The following is a 19975-nucleotide window of genomic DNA, read 5'->3' on the forward strand; positions in this document are numbered from 1 at the left end:
ATCAATTGAATCAGTCTAAGTTCAATTCAATTAAAGCTTACTTGAATTTCAATCGAATTCTACTTCTTTGGTCTTCAGAAGTCAAAGGAAACAGTGTTCACTTATTAAAAAATGCTTTATGTGCTTACAGTCATCCCTTAATCTTTTGTGTTTCTAGATTAAGAAATTTAAACACTATTCTGTGTCTTCAGAATTCCTTTAGTGTTTAAAACTCAATATATTTAATTTTAAATTTATATAAGAAATATATAATCAGCTATAATATGGGGAAATTATTTGATAACCAAAATTAAGAGAACTCTCCTAAACATTTTCATTTATATTTGGACAAAATCGAGCCAATTTTCTCTAGTTGATCTAAATGTGTTAAGACAAGAGTTCTTAACCTTTTTGATGTCATGACTGTCCTGGTAACTGCCTGGTAAAACCCAGAGACCTCATTAGCATTATATTTCTAAATGCATTAAAAAATACGTAGGATAATAAAGAAAACCACTTTTATTGAAATACAGTTATCAGCTTTTGGTGCGTATGTATTTGTTTTTTGTTTTGTTTGGTGTTTTTTTGTTTTTTGGGTTATTATTATTATTTTTTGGAACAAGTTCACTGGCCCCTGATTTAAGAACTACAGTATTAGAATACTACAGCCTCAAAGGGAAATTTGAATTTAGAAATATAAAGTCAAAGTTATCAAGGCCTAGATAGGTTTTAGAGATTAGAAAAATAGTCGGTGAGGCTCTTCACAAAAAAGTTGACTTAAAAGATGGTCAGTGTTAAAGAACAAGGAAATGTTGTGCTTAACCTTATAAATACAAATCACTCAAATCTCCTAGTGAACCAACTGTTTTTATTTTTTATTTATTTATTATTATTTTTTTTTTTTTTCAGAAAAGTGGTAAGGAATCTTTCTTTAGTTCTTTTTATTATTATATATATCACATAAAGGTAGGTTGAGTTAATTTTTTAACTTGGAATTATTTGTTTACAAGTCATAGAATGATAAATGTGGAATTGGAAGGGACCTCGGAGATCATTTAGTCTATCCCCTTCATTTTACAGATGAGGAAATTCAGACCAAAGGCTTAAGTGGCTTCTCCAGAGTTATACAAGTAATGTACACCAGAAGTAGAATTTCAATTCAAGTTTTCAACTCGAGTCAGTTTTCTTTCTGCTCCATCATGCGTAGTCGAAGCAATATTTTCATTCAAATATCTATGTTTTATAGACTTTGGGCTGAAATTTTAAAAACAGCCTATTGTCAAAAAAGTTAAATTATTATCATTAGAAGATTAGGTGTATTTTTGTATTTCAAGCATAAGTGTCTAAATGGACACCAATTCGTTACTTCATGCTACTTTCATTTAGCAGAAGCTTTTGAGAACAATCAAGTGGATTTCTTAAGGCAGTTCATCACAATTCATCAATGGCTAAATTGACTTAGTAAGCATCTCAGTTTGCATAGAATTCTTTAATTTTCTCCTTTATTAATCGTGAATCATTTCTTTGTACATACTCTGTTGTGCAACCAATCTAACCTCGTAACTATTACTCACCCTTGACATTCCATCTTCCAATTCTGTACCTCCACACAGACTGTTCCCATTCTTTGTTTCCTTTAAAACTTCCAAGAAGCACTGCATGCTACATAAGGTTTTTCTTGACTCCCTCATCATCTTTTATATATTTTTGTATGTACTTATGTCTTCCTGTTGGTCTTGTCTGGTAAATTATATGCTTCTTGAGGCCAGAAACTGTTTCACTTTTATTTTTTTTCCATCTCCTATGCCTAGCACAGTGTTTGGCATACAGTAAGTACTTCTAAATCCTTGATTTTCACATTTAGTTTTTAATTTGGGCAAAAATGATAGCCTGAATATAGTAAAAAGGTTAAAAATAAAAGAAAATGGCAAAAAAAAAGATAGAAAATTTTAATTTTTAGGTATCATTGATTAACCATTTCATTAACCATGAAGATAATTTACTTTTTAAATATTATAGCTATCTTACTACCTGTAACTGTGCAATCCAGATGAAAATTTGTAATGAATACATCTAAATGAAGAAATATAATTGGAGAAAAGAGGACTTAAGTCTTCTCATTTTCTTGTGAACTGTGGGTTAACCATTAATATTATCAATTTGTATAGGTCAAAAACCATATATTAAAGGAGTCTGTTATTTAAACTGTGATATTATATCTTTTTAAATAAAACAGTACTTTGTTAATGATACATAATTCAGTGAAATAATTCAATTATCAACTACAGTGTCAAAATTTTGTAAAGAGTCCTATAAATATACAGTTATAATTTCTCTCATTTTCTCAAGTAGAATAAACCTAGGAATTAGATATAAGTTGTTTCCCAGAAACTTTGTATAGATATGAAGCTTTAGAAGTCCAGGAGAAGTGACAGGTATTTCACAAATAAGTTCAATTAGAAAGGAGAATAAAAACATTAGAAGTTGAGCAATTGGAAAGTCATTACCTGGGATTAAACAAAGTGTAGGGGAAAAAAAGATAATATAGAATACATAAGAGCAAAAAAAAAAAAAAAAGCATCATCACTAGATCTTGAATTTTTTGTTTCCTTAGCTCAAAATGAGTTATTGTAGCCCAAAGTGTGTTAATAGAAAGAAAAGGGTTTTTAAAAAAAATTATTAGTAAATGGCCTCTAAATGGATTGTTTTAACTTGGAAATGTAAGTTGTTTGTTCTCCTATCCCTGGCTTTTCAGCTCCTGATGTCTATAACTGACATTTGTAAGGCACCTCAAAATGACTCTGGAGCATGTTTCCTTTTATCTTACAGTTTTATACAGAGTTTTAAGTGTAGGGATCCTAAATTGTCTAAGCTCCTCCTTGCTTCTTCCCCTGATTTCTGGGTTCATTGTGTTAGTAAACAGTTAAGACTCTGAGTGCTAGGCCAGCTTCCTTCATTTTATAGATTAGTTCAGTTCAGAGGTCAAATTAATTTGTTTTTACGCAAATATTCTAGTTACTCAAGTTCAGGTTAAGAAGAATAATGATTTCTTAACAAGCATTTATTAAGCATTTTTGTGTAAGATACCATGGAATAGAATTATAGAGTCTTAAGTTTATATAGTTCTTTCAGGTTTTTAAAATGCTTACCTTTCAGCCTGGTGAAGTAGGTATTACAAATATTTTTTCCCTTTCATTAAATAAAGAAATTGGGACTAAGAGTTTAAATGGTCCATGATCATGTAACTGATAATTGTCAGCATTAGGGAAGCTGGGTTAATATCTCATTGCCAGGTCCATTGTTTATTGGGATTTCCTCCTTCCCATTCATTACACTGTCTCTTCTATATTTTAAAGTATCGAACCTTGGGCAAAGACTGAAAGTTTCATCCTAAAATAGAAATCATTTAAAATCTTTTGGAGAGAAATTGGTTCTTTTAAAAAAAAATCTTATATTTCTCACTCAAGAACTGTTGGTTTTAAAGTCTTTTTAAACCATTAGTCTTGATCCAGCTGAAAAAAATCATATCCTTTTTCATTGAATCAGACAATTTTTTGGTAAATGAGATTTTTTTCTGGCCAAGAGCATGACAAGTAATCAACTTGTAGAAGTGTGTTTCATGAATTGTAAACTGCAAGTGAATGAAATAGAAGCACTGGCATTTTAAAAGCAAATTTGTAAGGTTATTTTTCAAACAATCATTTCAGAATTGATATGAACAAAAAAATTTGTTGTTCTTTGCAAAGCAGTTATTATGAGAGGCTCTATACTTATTCCAGTGATGATGACATTACTCAAATACTTTTTTGAACTCTTGTTTGGGAATTGTTTTTGAATGTCCTCAACAGTGGATGTCTTTTTAAGGATGGATGTGATTTTTTATGATAGCTAAACATTTTTAGAGACAAATCTGGTGTGGACTCTCAAAAATAAAGTATGATCATAAAGAAGTGATTTTGCCATCAGAATTCATATATGATTTACACAAACTTCAATTCCAAAAGTGGAATTCCAAAAATGTTTTCACGTTGAAAACCATTTGTGGTACCATTGAAATCAATCTATAGATTCTTAAGGTGACTCCTCTGAGGGAGATGCAGTTATTTCAAGGAGGAATGAATGTAGCATTTTGTCTGAATTTTTCATTTATAGACAAAGAAAATAGGATTCTGAGATGTTGGGTGTCATGCCATTGTAATGAACTGTAGATATAGGATATGAACTCAGATCTTCTAATATTAAAATCAATATTCCTTCTTTTAAAATGGATACCTTTTCATTGAGTAGTGTGAGTTCTGGTATGTTTGTTCATTTAAACACCTATTTATTAATGGTCTTTCTACAATTTGGTAGGAAGATAATAAGGCATGTTCTTCAGGGTGTCTCATAATCTAGCCAAGAGGATGGGATGAGGGAGAGGTGATATTTTTATATTTATGTGAATACACACACACATACCCCAGAGATGTGCGATAGTTATCTCCTACATACATGTCAAAGTATGAAAATAAATATGCATACATTTCCTATTTATATTTTTATGTATGTGTATATAATTCTTTTAATCCCTAGTTTAAAATGATCTTTGCTCCTTTGGAACTGGCAGAGAATTTTGTTGCTATAAAAATAGTTCACTAAACAAACTGATTCTTATCTTTTGCAGATTCCACAAAAATTTTAATAATATTATTCATCTGTCATGTGTATGTATACACACACATATATACAGAAACACACAGTTTTGTTTCTTTACCCTTTGTGTAAACTGAACTGCTCTAGAGTACCCTCTTTCTTCTTAAAGTGAAAATAGGTAGGAATATAGGAGGAAGTTTGGTCAGGCTTGATTGTAACTCCATTTCCTTTATTTTAACCCCCATTTTCAGCTCCATTGAGGTGAGCTTTTTGGTTGTTCTTTTTTTTATGGTCATCTTCTTGGTAAATTTAATACACATTAATGTTGGGAACAGACTAGTAGGCTACAACCTTCAAAAAGGAAAAAAGATGCTGTTCATTTCTAACCATAACTTGTTATAATTTCCTAAATGCTCTCAGTATTTAGCATTTCATTTCATTTATTTTGCTTTTGTAAGTGCTGTCAGTTCTGTAGACCCTGTGGAATGCTTCATTTCCTTTCTGCTGACATTGCAGCAGCTGTTGACTAAAACACTATTTCCAGAGCTAGCTAGCATCCATTGATGATGTTAGTACAGAAATGAAAAGTACTTCAACATTACTACAGGATTCATAGATTGAAGAAAATAACAAAGTTACACACACACATATGCACATACACACACACACACATACTCATTACATAATGTAAAATATTGTAAAAGCATCCTCCAAATATCATACTTCTCAAGAGTTGCTGCTATGGAAATGCAATTAGCTAGGTGATAAGCAATCAACATAAAGTCTATTTAAAGGATATCCTGTCTGGTTTAATACCTTGTTTCTTTTAGTGATTTTTACCCTCACTTAGTATTAGGACATTTTATTAGATTTGTTGACACCAAAAGTCTTAGCAATCACATTATAACTCTCAGAGGTATCATCTGATACTTTGTTTTGTTACCATTTTAATAATAGAAATGCCTCATTTTGTTCACATACTTAAGAGTTGCGTCTTCTCTCAAAACCCATCCATTTAAAAACTTTTCAAAGTACATTTTATAAAATGGCTCTTTGTTTGATTAACGTATATAGTTTTCTTCATACCTTCAGTTTGCAGAAAAGTTTCAGGAATTCAAAGAAGCTGCTCGATTAGCAAAGGAAAAGTCCCAAGAGAAGATGGAGCTCACGAGTACGCCCTCCCAGGTGGGTATCAAACTCTTCTCTGTCAGGCCAGGTGTGCTGACAGTTTCTTTGATGCTCAATTTGAATCAGGAAAAATAATGGAGAAAAGGTAATTTTCAAAATGGAAATGGAAAAGCAGTCTACTTTTTAAAAATTCTGCCTGCATTGATGGAGAATAGTTCCATGCTCTATTGATCTAAAGGGGTCTGGTTTATTAAAATTAGCCTTTAAATGTTAAAACTCAAGTTTTTTAAAATCCACGAAAGATTTTCAGATAAAATAAGTTAACTCGATATATAGTGACTGTGTTATTTCTTACCATCCTAGCTCTATAGATTGGGAAAAGCTAAAATCAATTTGACAGATAATTTCCTCAAGCCTACTTAAAACTTAGCAATATACAACACATTGTAAAAGTTATACTTTTATAAGAGTCATTGACAAGTGAATTTTTCCCCCCAATTGACAAGTTTGAGTTAGTGCCTGTTAGCCTTTCCTTCATAATAATTTTCTTTTAAAAATCAATCAGAACTTGAAATAAAGTTTCCTGTAATGGGCTAGGATATTATTCAACACATTAATTCTCAGTATCTTGTAAATGTGCATCCTCCCTTCCTTGACTAGACCACAGTCTAATTAGTCTTAGTTAGTAGTCATCATATTGCTGTGGTAAAAAAAAAAAAAAAAAAAAAAAAAAAACATCACCTGAGAGCTACCCTTCTGGAGATGAACCTCAAGGAAGTTAGGTCCTACACTAACTTGCCAGCCCCAACCCTGGCCAGGCTTATCTCCCAAATCCTCAAAGGTTAGGCCTTGCCAAAACTAGTCTTTTAGAACTCAGAATTATCTCTCTGAAACTCTGTAATATCAGAGTTTACCAGGCGTATTATGATTTAAAAACCTCTTTTTGGCATTAGCATAGTTTGCTAAAAGTAATTTATTTGTAACAATAGTATTAAGACATGTTGCACTCTGGTAAAGAGACTATTTTTTTGCAATGATTATTTTTTTTTGGAAATAAGAGTTTAAAGTGAAGCAGCTTAAATTGGAATTCAAAATAGTTTGGTAGCTAGGGTGAAAGATGTGCATTTTGAGATCAGAACCATCAAAATAATTATTTTCTTAGACCTTTCCACGTAAAATAAGTGAACAAAAGCAAAAAATAAAAAGGGCAATTAGGAGTACCATATCCTTAATGCTCAAACCCTTAGGGATTTTTGATATATAATTTTTGTTTGATATATTAAAAAAATGGGAACATACTATATAAATCACATCTCATATTTAAAACTTTTTTTCTTTTAATTAAACTTTTTTTTTTTTTCTCTCATTCCTATTTTCTGTCCATTGAAGGCTTTGCAGGAGAGCTACTAGTCTTCCCTAAACATACCTTGTCCCTCAACCAATTTTTTATCTTCCATGGAGAGGGGAAAAAATCCTTATGGGAAGTATACATAGTTAAGCAAGACAAATGTCCTTACTGGCCATATCCAAAAATATATGTCTCACTGTACACTAAATCTGCTGTTCTCTATTAGCAAGTGGGTGATGTACATCATTCTTAGCCTATCCCTTGGAATTGTGGTTTTGTCACTGCAGTGATTAGAATTCTTGCAATTATTTATCTTTGAAGTATTGTTATATAAAGGAGTGTCACTTATTTAAATGTCATCAGAATTTGAACATTTTATATGAAATAATTTAGATGGTTGGTAATATCTACTGTTTCTTTCATCTGGGAAAAACTATACAGTAAGGTAAATTTATTGATTTCAAATTATCAATTGAAAACATGCAAAAACCATTTACCACTGTATTGTCTTTAGTTCAGTGATTCCCTGGAATTGTAGAAAATTAAATTCTTAAATTTTTGCAAACACAAAAGGGAAATTTTTTTAAAAGTCATGTTTGGAGATGTGGTAGTCTTGGACTGATTCAGATTGAACAAAGTTGGTCCAAGGCCATGGGGCACTAGTAAAGTCTATCTGTAGTTGGAATAAGTTGACACTCACTTTTCAGTCATTTTTAATCAAACTTTTCTCAGAGAGTTCTTTTTTTCCTATCTCCACTGGCATAGCCCGTTTGTATTTCTGTATGTTTTTTTTTTCCCCTTTAAGCTTAAAGGGCTGATTTTAGGTTGACTTATTAAAGTTAATCTAATCATTAAAGTTCAACAAACTGATGCCTAGCTCTTGCAGATTTCACAGCAATTTTAATAATCTCATGACCCAAGAGTCTCTTATGTCCCAAAATTATATTTTGCTATAGTGCTGATTTAGCCAGAAAACCTCCCTAATCATTACTTTATTTTCAGATCCCTATTCACATATACTTATATTTAAGTAGCAGCAGAATCCCTTTAAAACTCTTACTTGCCTCAAAGGCATTTTCAGAGAGAGTATTATATCTTTTAAAAAAAATTATACTAGTCAGTGTTAATTTTGCTTTCCTCTTTTCAAATTGTTTCTCATAAAAAACTTTTTAAAATTTTTATATAAAAATATATTTCAGAGACTAAATATGCTGTCCCTCATTGCCCTTTTTATTTTTGCCTGTATTCATTTATTTTATATTCAAGGGACCAAAAAAAATATTCATTTGGGGGGGGTTCTGATCTCAGTATGTTCATCTTTCGTCCTGGCTACCAAGCTATTTTGGATTCCTATTTAAGCTGTTTCATTTTGAACTCTTAGGGTTTTTTGGCTACCCAGGCCCCAAGCCCACAAAAAACCTGATTTAGCAGCACATGATATTTAAAGAAATGTTTACCCTGTCAAATTGGGAGATAGTATGTGACTTTAACCCCACCTAAGTGTTAGTTTATATCATACCTGATGTGAGCAACACTCTCTGGGAATTCTAGTTGAGATTAAAGAGATGCCTTGACCTTTGACTATTCCTTAAACGTCCCACCTGTTTTGAATGAAATCTGATACTTATGGCAAAGGTAGTGCTTTCCTTTAATTAAAGGAGTAGATTTAAGTAAGTTGTCTGGTATCACATTTCTAAATGATGCTCTTTGGGAGGGGGTAGAGAATTTTTTAACAGAGGAAGAATGTCATAGTAAAAATGCAGTTCCTCTGTCATTTAAGTATCTATTGTATAGAAGGTATCGTATTAGGTTTAGGAAAATACAAGAACAAACATGTAAGCAATCCCTGTCCTCCAGAAGCTTTCAGTCTACTGAGAGATATACCCCACAGAAAAGTAAAATTTCCTCAAGGAGGAGAGAAAGTGCTGATAGCTGGGAGGATTGCTGGTACCTGAACTGTGCCTTGAGGGAAATCAAAAGGAGAGGGTGAAAAGAATACATTTGAGGATTAAGGGACCAGTAAATAGAAAGCTAAACCTGGGAAACAGTAAGTCAGTTTGGAAACAGAGACAGTGAATGAATAATGTGAAATAAATCTGGTAGAATGAATGGGAGTCAGAGTGAGCAGAGCTTTAGGAATCAAGGCTAGTCAATTCTACAGATACTTATTAATGGCTACAGTGTATACAATGAATTGTTCTAAGTGTTGAGACAACAAAGACAGAAATGCAACATTTCTAATCTCTAGGAATTGGTGTTCTATTCAGTTCTAGTTCAGGCACTGCCACTAATTATGACCTTGTACAATTCACTTCTAACAATTACTTATTGCAAAGAACATTAAAGGCCATCTAGTCCCGCTTCCTCATTTAGCAAGTGAGAAAACGGAAATCTGAGAAATTAAATGACTTCTCTAAAGGTCATAGAGGTAGTAAGTGGATTAGCTGGAGTTCTAAAGCAGGGTTGTTGGAGCCTAGATCCAATGGCACCTCCCCCTGCTCTCCATATCATTTACCGTTCCCTATAAATTGATGGAATTAGAACACATTTTCTAAGGTCCTTTTGTTAATAATTATTTAATGTTGTTCCTCTACCTTCATTAATGCATAATAATCCTTACTCTGATCAGTGATTTCTCTACATAATGGTAAACCATAAGGCCTTCAAGGTCTTCGGTCATCTATATCGTTTTTCTAATATATATGATAAAAGCAAATTCTTTTGTAGAATTTGTGCTATCTTTTTAATATATTCTTCTTTTGGAGGGATTATCATTAGATGTCAGCAGTCTTAGTCTTGTTTTCTAATCATGTTAAAAGGAGGCAGTCTGGATTTTTGGAGGGTGGGGGTGGGATTCTGCTACTGAGGAGCATCATAAAATTGAATATTCTCCTTCACTTTTCTGTCTTTGTTCATTTATAAAAATGTGCAGTCTTGACTAAAAGTTTTAAGTTTTCATGTTTAAAATTAATTTTTCTTTAACTTTAGTTTTTTTTTTTTTTTTAACTAAGAATTGGTCAGTTTCTATAAATTTGTGGGTTAGTTTTCCTCTGAAGCTGGGTGTACTTTATTCAAGTATTACCTTGCTGTATTGTATTAGTTGGCCCCAAGTGGCTTTTATTTTTTTTGTACTCTGTTTTGCTTATCTATGAACAGAGAAGAGGTGAAAAAAGCAGAAGGGGAACCCATCAGGGTGGGACCACTTCCTTCGAACAATCAGGGCATATTTTATTGAAGAAAGGCTACGTGGTAAGGTTGCAAGTAGAGCTATCAATCTTATAGGCATGAAACAGATTTAATGAATGTCTAAAATTGCTTTTGGGAAAAAATGATTGCCAGAAGTTAGGTCCTTGGTTTTGTATAACTTACAAAAGCCATTGTTTCTAACAATGCAAGTCTCATTAAAACCATTATAGAAAGAATTTACTCTTATTTCTGCTGCTATCATCCCATATTAGGCTAGAGCCTACCATAATTTTCACTGGCCAGAGATGTATAGACTTGATTGGTGGGAAAATGTCCCACAAGTCTATAATACTTGCCTCAGAGAATTAATTCTGCAATCCATACTCAGTTATAATTCTGTTATAATTTACCTGTGTTGTTTCCTATTTAATAAATGTTCTTTCTCACTTTTTCAATGAAATAAATATTCTGCTTTGAAACTAGTGATAAAATTCTAGAAATGAGTTTATTCAAAGGGAAAAGAGATATTATATTATTAAAAGTTCCTTTTTTCAAGAATCAGATAGTATTTAGTGACCTTCTCTCCCCCAAATGACAAATTGTTATTCAAATTCTTGGAACTTATTTCTATGCTATTTATAATTTTTATAACTGATGCTTGGGACCCATAATAATAATACCAGCTCACATTTATATAGCACCTTAAAGTGTGCAAAACATTTTATGTCTGTAATGTTTATATATGTTATTTAATCCTTGCAACAATCCTGGAGGAGGTTGTTACTGTCCCTATTTTACAATTGAGGAAATTGAGGTACTCAGAAGTTAAATGATTTGCCAGAGTCTGAGGCTGAATTCAAATTCTGGTCTTTCTGACTCCCAAGTTTAGCACTCTCCCTACTGAGCTCTACCTAGCTGCTCAATAAAGGTATGAAAATATGGAACATTTATTTCCCATTTGTGCTAATCTGATTCCTACTGTTCCTACCTTTAGTACACAGCCATTCTCAAATACAAGATTATCTGTGTCAGTACCATGACAGATCTCCACTTTGCAGTCCTACTGCCTTTCTTTCTGGGCATTATGGCTAGCCATGAGCAAAGCTAGTCCTAGACAAAATGGTGAAATATTTTAACATAGCAGTCTGCTTCGATATATGATTTTTCTCTTTCTACTCTCCTTCCTCTTTTCCACTTACCTCCCTTTAAGATTTTCAGAATTGGGATATTAAAATTACATTATCCAAATGTGTGCTTTTTTCCTCATTTCACCAACAGTATAGACCAACATATGTCTTGTTCCTCAAATTTGTGATAGAGAGTATAGGCTTGTCTGGCCATACTCACTCTACTGTAGGGAAATAGGGAAAGAAAGGAACTTTGAATGTTTGAGTGGTGAATTTTGTGGTGAATCTCTGACACATCCTGTTTCTTTTAATAATTATGTGGTCACATCTGTTGCCTTTGGCTTTCTGATGATCTGGGCCCCCAAACTTGTGAATATAATCAGAATTTTGCCAAGACTAGATGTTTTCAACATTATTTTCTGTATTTTGGCTAGCTCTTCTTTCCTGATTACGGAATTAGGAAAAAGTCTTTCTAGAAATAGGCAGATGTCTTCTTTAAGATAAGTCATATTTCATATTTGTATTATTTCACTTTTAACATTGAGAAAATTCTTTCTTTCCCATAGGGAAGGCATGAAGTGAAGGTAGTGAGTGGAAAAATGCAATTTTTGCTGCTTTCACTAGCTTTTATATTAAATCTCTTTATAGCCATGTTTTCTAAGGTGGTTTTTTTTAAATCTTTAATTGTTGTATACATCTAAATAAACTTAAGAAATCCTAAATACAAAGGAATGTTTTTACATGTAGAAACTTTGCATTCTAAAAGAGATGTATACTTTAAAACCACACATTTTTATTACATTTAATTTGACATTTATAGCTTTGACTTGATATGATTAGCTATGTTTTTTGAGGGCTATGTTGGATTCCCCAAAGTGACACATATTTAGAATAATTTAGATAATAAAAATTGATCTGGTTTAAATTTTTTTTTAATTTTGAATCTGACAAAAATACATACCACCCCAAAATCTCCATATACAAAGAGGAACAGGAAAACAAGATTCCTTAGGGAACTATAAATCTCTATTATGTGCAATTTGCATTTATTTTTAGATATGTAATAAATTTAACATATTTTCAAAACGATCCTGCTTATCTGCATTTGCCTGTGAATCCTATTTATCTAATGCATTAAAAAAATAGTGATGATTTTCTTCTTTTGGAGGGGAATCACTATCACTATCCTCTTCCTTTCAATTCTCTTCAATTTAAAAAAAAAACCTCTTTTGTAGTAACAAGCCTAATTAAATCAGACATTTCCCTGTTATGTCTTAAAAAAATGTTTTATTTCACATTTCCAGTCTATCAACTTTTTAGGGTTCAGTTACATAAATTTTTAAAACAAATTTTGATTTTACCTATTTGGACATGTTCTTTCATAGTTTTAGAGCTGCAAGGGATCTTCCAACCATCTTGTTTAAACTTCTTATTTTACAAAGAAGAAAATCGAATTCAAGGGGTTAAGGGACTTGTTCAAGTCACACTGGAAGTGACAGCTGAGATTTAAGACCAAGTTCTTTGACTCCAAATCTGGGCTTCCTTCCACTATTTTCATGCTACCTTCATGGACAAATATAGGCAAAAATGAGAAAAATCTTGGGAGATTGGAAGTGGTTTGGGGGACTTTTGATCCCTCAGTTCTACAATCTCATATTGGGCTAGTCTCACTTATCTGGATGAGGCTTCAGAATTTTGCAGTCTCAGCTCATGGGTGATGACAGCTACCCAATGGCTCATGGGAATTGTAGCAGGTGGAGTAATACCATATTAGTGGGAGTAGGCAGGAGCACAGCTGCATGATGGTTAGTTGAGATTGCAGCATGTCAGGTGCAATGACAATTAAAAATAGTGGAGGATTGAAATACCACTTGTGGGCTTATCTAATTTTGTAGTTTTTTCCTTTGTCTTTCATCTTCCCTTTTCTCACTCCAGCTTCTAATTTTCACTCTTCAGAAAGTTTGTAAGCACATTCTTGTTGCAAGACTCAAATTTTTCTCCCCCGGAGCCACAGTTGTATTTACCCTGAGGCTGCAAAGGGATTGAACCTAGAGCTTAGACATTCATGTTTTCTCTTCCTACACTCTTTTTAAATTATACATATTTTTTATTTACACACACACATAAGCCTCCCCCAACCAGACTGCAGTTAAGCACTGATGTATTTATATGTACATATATGTATATTCACATGCATCCATACACATATCTGTGTACACGTATATAACTATAGACATAGACATATATACGCACATTTATACATATATAAATATGCAGCCATCTCCCTACAGTCATAATGTAGAACTTTTCCACTTTTTACCCTACTCCTAATCTGTCACAGTACTCTGCTAGATACTTACATGAGAGGCAAGCAGAATCATAGAACCCAGGTTATTTTCCTTTAGTTCCATTAGTTATCTTGATTGTATAGATTTTCCCATTGACTTGTATCAACTCGAACTTATTACTTGTCTGTTGGTGTACTAGTTGTCCAATCAATCTGGATTTTTAGTTTGGTTCATCCCATCTAGGAGAAGGTATGGTTGTGTATTTGTGCCAGAGAGAAAAGTTGTTTTCTAACTTTTTTTGGCAATCCAAACTCTGGGTAATGGGGATAGTTCAGAACTGCTGTAATTAGAGCACATGCCAAAGTAGCAGTAATATGTTTATCATGAAATATTTAAGCTCAGAGATCTCTCATGATTATCTTACTCAGATAGCAGTATTTAAATTTCCCTTTAAATTGTAGAGAAAATGTTTCTTAGCCCACACATTTGCAGTTAGTGAGTATTAGAAGACTAGGAGGATTCAAGTAGAATATTTCAAGAGTAATAACATTCTTGCCCCATGGAATCAGCTGATGAAGGTCAAAAATTGAAGGGAAATGTAAGAAAGACTTTTCCCTTCTTTTCTTTCATGCCAGCAGTTCATGGTTCTTTGCTGTGAATTTTGTATATTCAGGTCTCTTAAAGGGAATGCATCTCTGCTTTTTTCAAACTGAAAAATTTTATCTTTTGATTCTTTCTGGACCCTCATTTGTCAAATTGTACCAGCTTCCAGCATCAAATTTAAGACCATGATGAAAGCTGTCATAGAAAGAATAATTATGAGATTTTGGACTTTAAAACAAACTCTCAGTGTTTTCCAGAGGGACTAATTAAACTTGCATTGTTATGCAAACATTGATTAAAGTTGGAAAAAAAATAAACGGGAAATTTTGTGACAAAAAATGATCAGAGCATGAAATCCTGGAGTGGCATAGCAAAAATGAAGAAATATCACCATGAGAGCTCTTTTAAAAAGCTCTTTGATTTTTCTTTTTAAATCTGCCTTTGTATACGTGGTTTTGTCAGAGATGAGAAGTTACGAATCTACAAGAGTTGTCTCTTGTTCTCAAGGCTCTAATATTTCCTCCCTCAATTATTGTTCATTTTCTTTTGTGCTTTCATTTTTTTCCTACTATTTTCCTCAAATATCTTAGACAAATAATTACTTAGATAACTGATAAACTTTAAGATTAATTTAATTTGTTTGCTTCTAAAAACAATATCTATAAATTTTGTTTCTTTCCTGTATGAGTTGCTATATTTATATAAAGATATTTCTTTCCAAGTTTAATTTTTATTTCCATATGATCTTTAAGTTTTAGTTGAAATATGGACCATAAATGAACATACATCAGACTCTTAATATGACATGATGTTTAACTAAAGTTCAATTTTTCTTTTTAAAGGAATCAGCAGGAGGGGATCTTCAGTCTCCTTTAACACCAGAAAGTATTAATGGGACAGATGATGAAAGAACTCATGAAGTGACACAAAACTCAGAACCAAGGGCTGAACCAACCCAGAATGCATTGCCATTTTCACATAGGTACAGATTCAATTCAAGCATCATGATTAAATAACAAATGTATGGTGTGCTTTTACTTTGCATACGTTTGATAAGGTATAATAACACTGAATGAAAATTCCATGTTGGGTCTCCTTTATTTTTTTCAGAGTACAATTTCTATTAACTACAAATGAAAAAGCTCACTAATTTGGAGTTTGCAGTCATTCAGCTGGATTGAATTAAAGTTTACTTTTGAACTATCTATGCAGAAAAGCAAATCTCAGTGAAACAGAGATATGATGTGATTCTTAGTTTTTTAACATGGTGCCCAAAAGGCTTTTCTTTGATTAGCCTTGTTCAGGTTTTGCTCTATGTGTATAAGAGATATAACTATCTTTCCTAAAAAACAAAATGATAATTATCTGGTCTTTCCAGATTTAACTCAATTAATGAGGATTTATAGCATTGTTTTCAAAAGGGGTTTCGGGGGTGGGGTGAGGGGAGGGAAACTAATTGAGGTTTGAAAACTCATATAGTGAATTTTTTTCTATTTTATTCTAGAGATTCTTTTAACAAGAAATAATATTAAAATAACTTTTTAAGAGAATTGAAGGCCTTGTTAAAAAAAAAAAAAATCAGATCAATTTTTACTTTTGTACCAAACCTATAATTGACCATATGTGGTAGATAGTTTTAGGAGAGTTACAAAACTTCTGTGAAGTTAATATGAAGTAGACACTTAGATTATCTCAGTTCTAAGAAAGCACTTCTCTCCCTAAAACCTTAAAAGAAGTAATCATATTTAAAATTCATAGAATGGTATGAAAATGTTTTGCTTTGTTGTTCATTAGTCCTTTTGAGGACATTAAAATTGAATTCTTAGCTATAGTATTAACACTTTGGTTTGCATGCTGTGGAACAGGCTAGACATGAAAATGAAATGAATGAAAACTTTTTACAAATTACATTTTCTAAAGTTTAGTTTGATTACATTGGAATTAGAACAACATAGGACTAGCCTCATTGTCTTGCTGAGCCTCTATGTAGTTCAGTCTTAACCAGGACCAGAATAAGGGAAGTCTTGCACTTTTTAATCACAATCATATGTCTTGGGTAAAGAAATCTTTTTTTTTAAGAAATAGAATGACTATAAAGTTTGGGGGGGGAGGGGAACTGATATTACATTTTATTATTCAGAATGCTAAGAAATTTTCTTAGTGCAAAAACAATTGAGTGGTTGTGTATTTTTATATTTTTTTAACTGTTCTTAGTAAACAACTTTTTTGTCAGAAAAAGTGTTGCATGAAAAAAAAGCTTCTCTTTTACTTTATGTTAAACTTGTCGAATATTCAATGCAAATGAACAAAAGAGGAAGACAGTATTTGAGTGGGATGAGTTTTTTTTTTTTTTTTCTTTCTGATAAAAGACATTTATTGGGATGATTGGGAGAAGAAAATCCCACATCCTCTTGAGTCTGATTCTTAAAAGTTCTTGCCAGTCTTGCCCACAGGATGACTGACTCAGCTGTCCTAAACATAGTTAAGAAATAGCTTGCTTTGACTGGCATTTTAATGAGCTGTGTAAAGTAACACGTAGCATTCAAAAGCTAGAAATTTAGTTAGTAATTGCAAATTTCTACCTGGCACTTAACTTATTTCCAGGTACCTCTAGTTTTGGGAACATTATTAGTGTTCTATATCTGTTCCATTTTTGATGTTGCCGGCTAGAATTGGTCTTCTTCTAGTGTCATTTTATATGCCAAGGTGTCTCACTAGTATGTGGTCACCATTTCTTTAACATAGCACTGCCTCAACTAGAAGCAACTGCAATTTAGCCACGGATGTATTATCCTGCTCACAGGAGCCAATTAATTGTTTCAATCCTAACATTGTGTATATTAGTGCCATGTTTGATTCTGAATGTCCAACCGAAATGGAAATAGCTTATAATTTGCATGTCAGTTTACAGATATAGAAAGGCTAGAATGAAACTTTGATATTTGTTTTCCCTGAAAAAATTTTTTTTTAATTCAGTGTCTTATTGCCATGCTTTATTTTAGCATGCCAGATGTGAAGCCTCTCACTTCAGGTAGTCTTTAATAGTAAGGGGCCACATTTGACTATGCTACTTAAATGTGTAGCACAAATAGTTTAAAAATTCACTTTTTACGATCTTTCTAACTATATCTTTTATAAGACATTATCTTTGATTTTGTTTTGATACAAGACAAAAGAAAAATACCTGTACCAAAAAGAAAGATTTCTTCTTTTACTTTAAAGTCTAGAAAAATGGATTGACCATATTTTTTGTATAGATATTTCATTTCTGTCAGCTAGTATTATATTCATAAAATAGGATAGAGCTACAGTAGACCTTAGAAATGGATTCCAAAGTCTTACTTTAAAAGTGAGGAAACTGAGGTTTGAGGTTATACAGTTAGTGCTGGATTTAAGACTAGAAAAAAATCTCAAAGGCAAAAAACAAACCAAAAACCCTACCTTATTAGTATAAAATAACTAACTTCTTTCTTTTGTTACTTTGACAATTGATTCCGATTTTTAAAAAAATAATGCTAACTGGTTTGAATTTTGCTTCTTTTCTCTATCCTAACTCATATATGATAGCACACTGGGTAAGCTCAAGCAATTCACTCAACTTGTAAGCCTTCCAGGCAAATTTCTAATACCATATAAATTGCAGAGAAGTTGCTGACCTGTTAGTACAGGCAGTTTCTTCATCTGAGAGTTGTCCTACATCAATGAAATTTGAAGTCCAGTCCCTTTCTCAATTCTGGCCCATTTCTCTGTGAAGGTTACTAACCAGTAATACAGACAAGATGACAGTGTATACAACAGGTAAAGTGAAAGAGGAGGCAATACCCTACCTTTTGAGGAGGGGCATGGCCCTGGCAATCGAAGCAATTGTTCATGGAATTCCATTTCATCTAAATTTCTTCTTTTTTAAAATAACTTTTAATTTGAAAGTTTAAGCTGACATAGTTTGGCTCAGTCACCAAAGAGAATCTTACCTAATTTTTTACTTAGACTCTCCAGTAAGATTCTAATCCTTTCATAGGAACAGGGATGTTAGTTTGTAGCTCTGTCATTTGAGCAATTGTTCATCTCACAAGTATTATCCACAAGGAAATTTTGATTTTACTAGCTGAGTAAGCTAAGCAATCCTTGAGCTAAGGAGCTATGTCCTAATTTTTAGTATCTTTTTCTCTATCTGTGAGCATGTTCTGAAGCTATTGGGAAAACCTATTTTGAAAGATTTCCAAACAGAGGAGGATTTTTAGGTTTGAAGTTATTTTTTGACACCGTGGAAGTTGTTATAAAAATTTGTGGTAAACCTAGTTGTTATCTTTCATTGTTTTGTGCATTAACATGTAATGTCATTACTTCCACTTAATTTGCTCAGTGCAATTTTATGATTCTCAGATATGCAGTATTATATCTTAAAAGCTGCTATCATATAGCATTTCTAGACTTGGAACTGACTTAATAGTATATATTAACTATTCAGGAAACTATTTTTGTATTTATAGTTTTAATAAGAATTTTATTAATTTCCTTTGTGGAACAAATTCTTTTAACCACTGCTTATCTTTAACTCTCAAGATGTAGACAGTATGCATTCAGATGGTGCTGTTCAATTTTATGCATTTTGTTGGTACCGCATGTATATGTTCTGTTCTGTAAAGCAAAATAATAACTTTCCTATAGTTTTAGTTAAGGATGTATATGGAAACTTCCCTTTCTAGTCCTATGCAACAATTTTACTCACAGCTTTGAAATAGGATGGGTTTTGTTTCACTCACAACTCTAGTTAATTTTTAGGAGGTTTGTGAACTTCATATTTATTGGACTTTGAAAGATCTAGTTCCTTTACAACTGGATTATTCCATTTATATGTTTTTGTGACAGTTCTTTATTTAATTTCCATTTGGGAATTTTAAATAAAATAAAAATTTTGTTGTGAATACTATACACTTGATTACATAAAATTATTATTAAATATAATCCTGTTCTAACTTAAGCAAAGAGTGGAGGAATGGTTAATGTGAAACTGTATTTTTTTTTTAACTCTTTCTTACAATTATAAACACCCATTTCCTTATTTTTTAGTAGTAAATGGGAGACGCTTTCTGAACTGAAATATTACAACACTCGACACATCCTTTTCCATGATACTCATATTGCAAAGAAATGAATAAACTAGCAGTATGTGAACTGTGACATTTCATTAAGAAGTTTTTGTTATTAAGATTTAATTATAGATTATTTATAACCAAAGCTATAGAATTCATAATAAAGAATGACAAAGAATTATAAATGAGGTTTTTTTTTAATTACCATTTTCTACCAAACACCTCCACCAACTATTGAATTAGAGTGTCTCAAATTACGGCAACAGCTGAAAGATCATGGTCATCAGCTGTGATAGTTCTGAACTTAGCCCACATCTATCACCATCCACAGAGAAGCATTTACTAAGTGTTCTTTGTAGGGCTATACAAAGTCAGTTAAAATCTCTGGCCTTTGGGAGCTTATAGATTGATGGGAAGTTTTTTTTAATCAAAACTAAATTAAGAATCAGAAAGACTAAAAGGGGAATAAAACGACCTTAATCTTGTTTCAGTTTTCCAATGAAACATTTAATCTTAAAAACTTATTTCATTCCTATTTAGATTAATTTTTTAGAGTTATAAGAGGCTTTGAGTGATAAAGTATTAATACCT

At 32.3% G+C, this 19975-nt stretch overlaps 1 protein-coding gene across 2 annotated transcripts in view; it reads left to right on the plus strand.

Moving 5' to 3' along the window:
* Window positions 1-19975, plus strand: part of HOMER1 (homer scaffold protein 1) — a 156449-nt gene that overhangs the window by 70350 nt on the left and 66124 nt on the right. The window contains exons 4-6 of one of the 2 annotated variants that reach the window (XM_031966081.1): window positions 5704-5796; window positions 10244-10336; window positions 15134-15273. In XM_031966081.1, coding sequence (XP_031821941.1) covers window positions 5704-5796; window positions 10244-10336; window positions 15134-15273 — 326 coding nt within the window. The remainder of the gene's footprint in view (window positions 1-5703; window positions 5797-10243; window positions 10337-15133; window positions 15274-19975) is intronic. The other variant, XM_023495794.2, reaches the window with a different exon arrangement.

The sequence above is a fragment of the Sarcophilus harrisii genome, chromosome 1, assembly GCF_902635505.1.
Source record: "Sarcophilus harrisii chromosome 1, mSarHar1.11, whole genome shotgun sequence".
Lineage (NCBI taxonomy): Eukaryota > Metazoa > Chordata > Mammalia > Dasyuromorphia > Dasyuridae > Sarcophilus > Sarcophilus harrisii.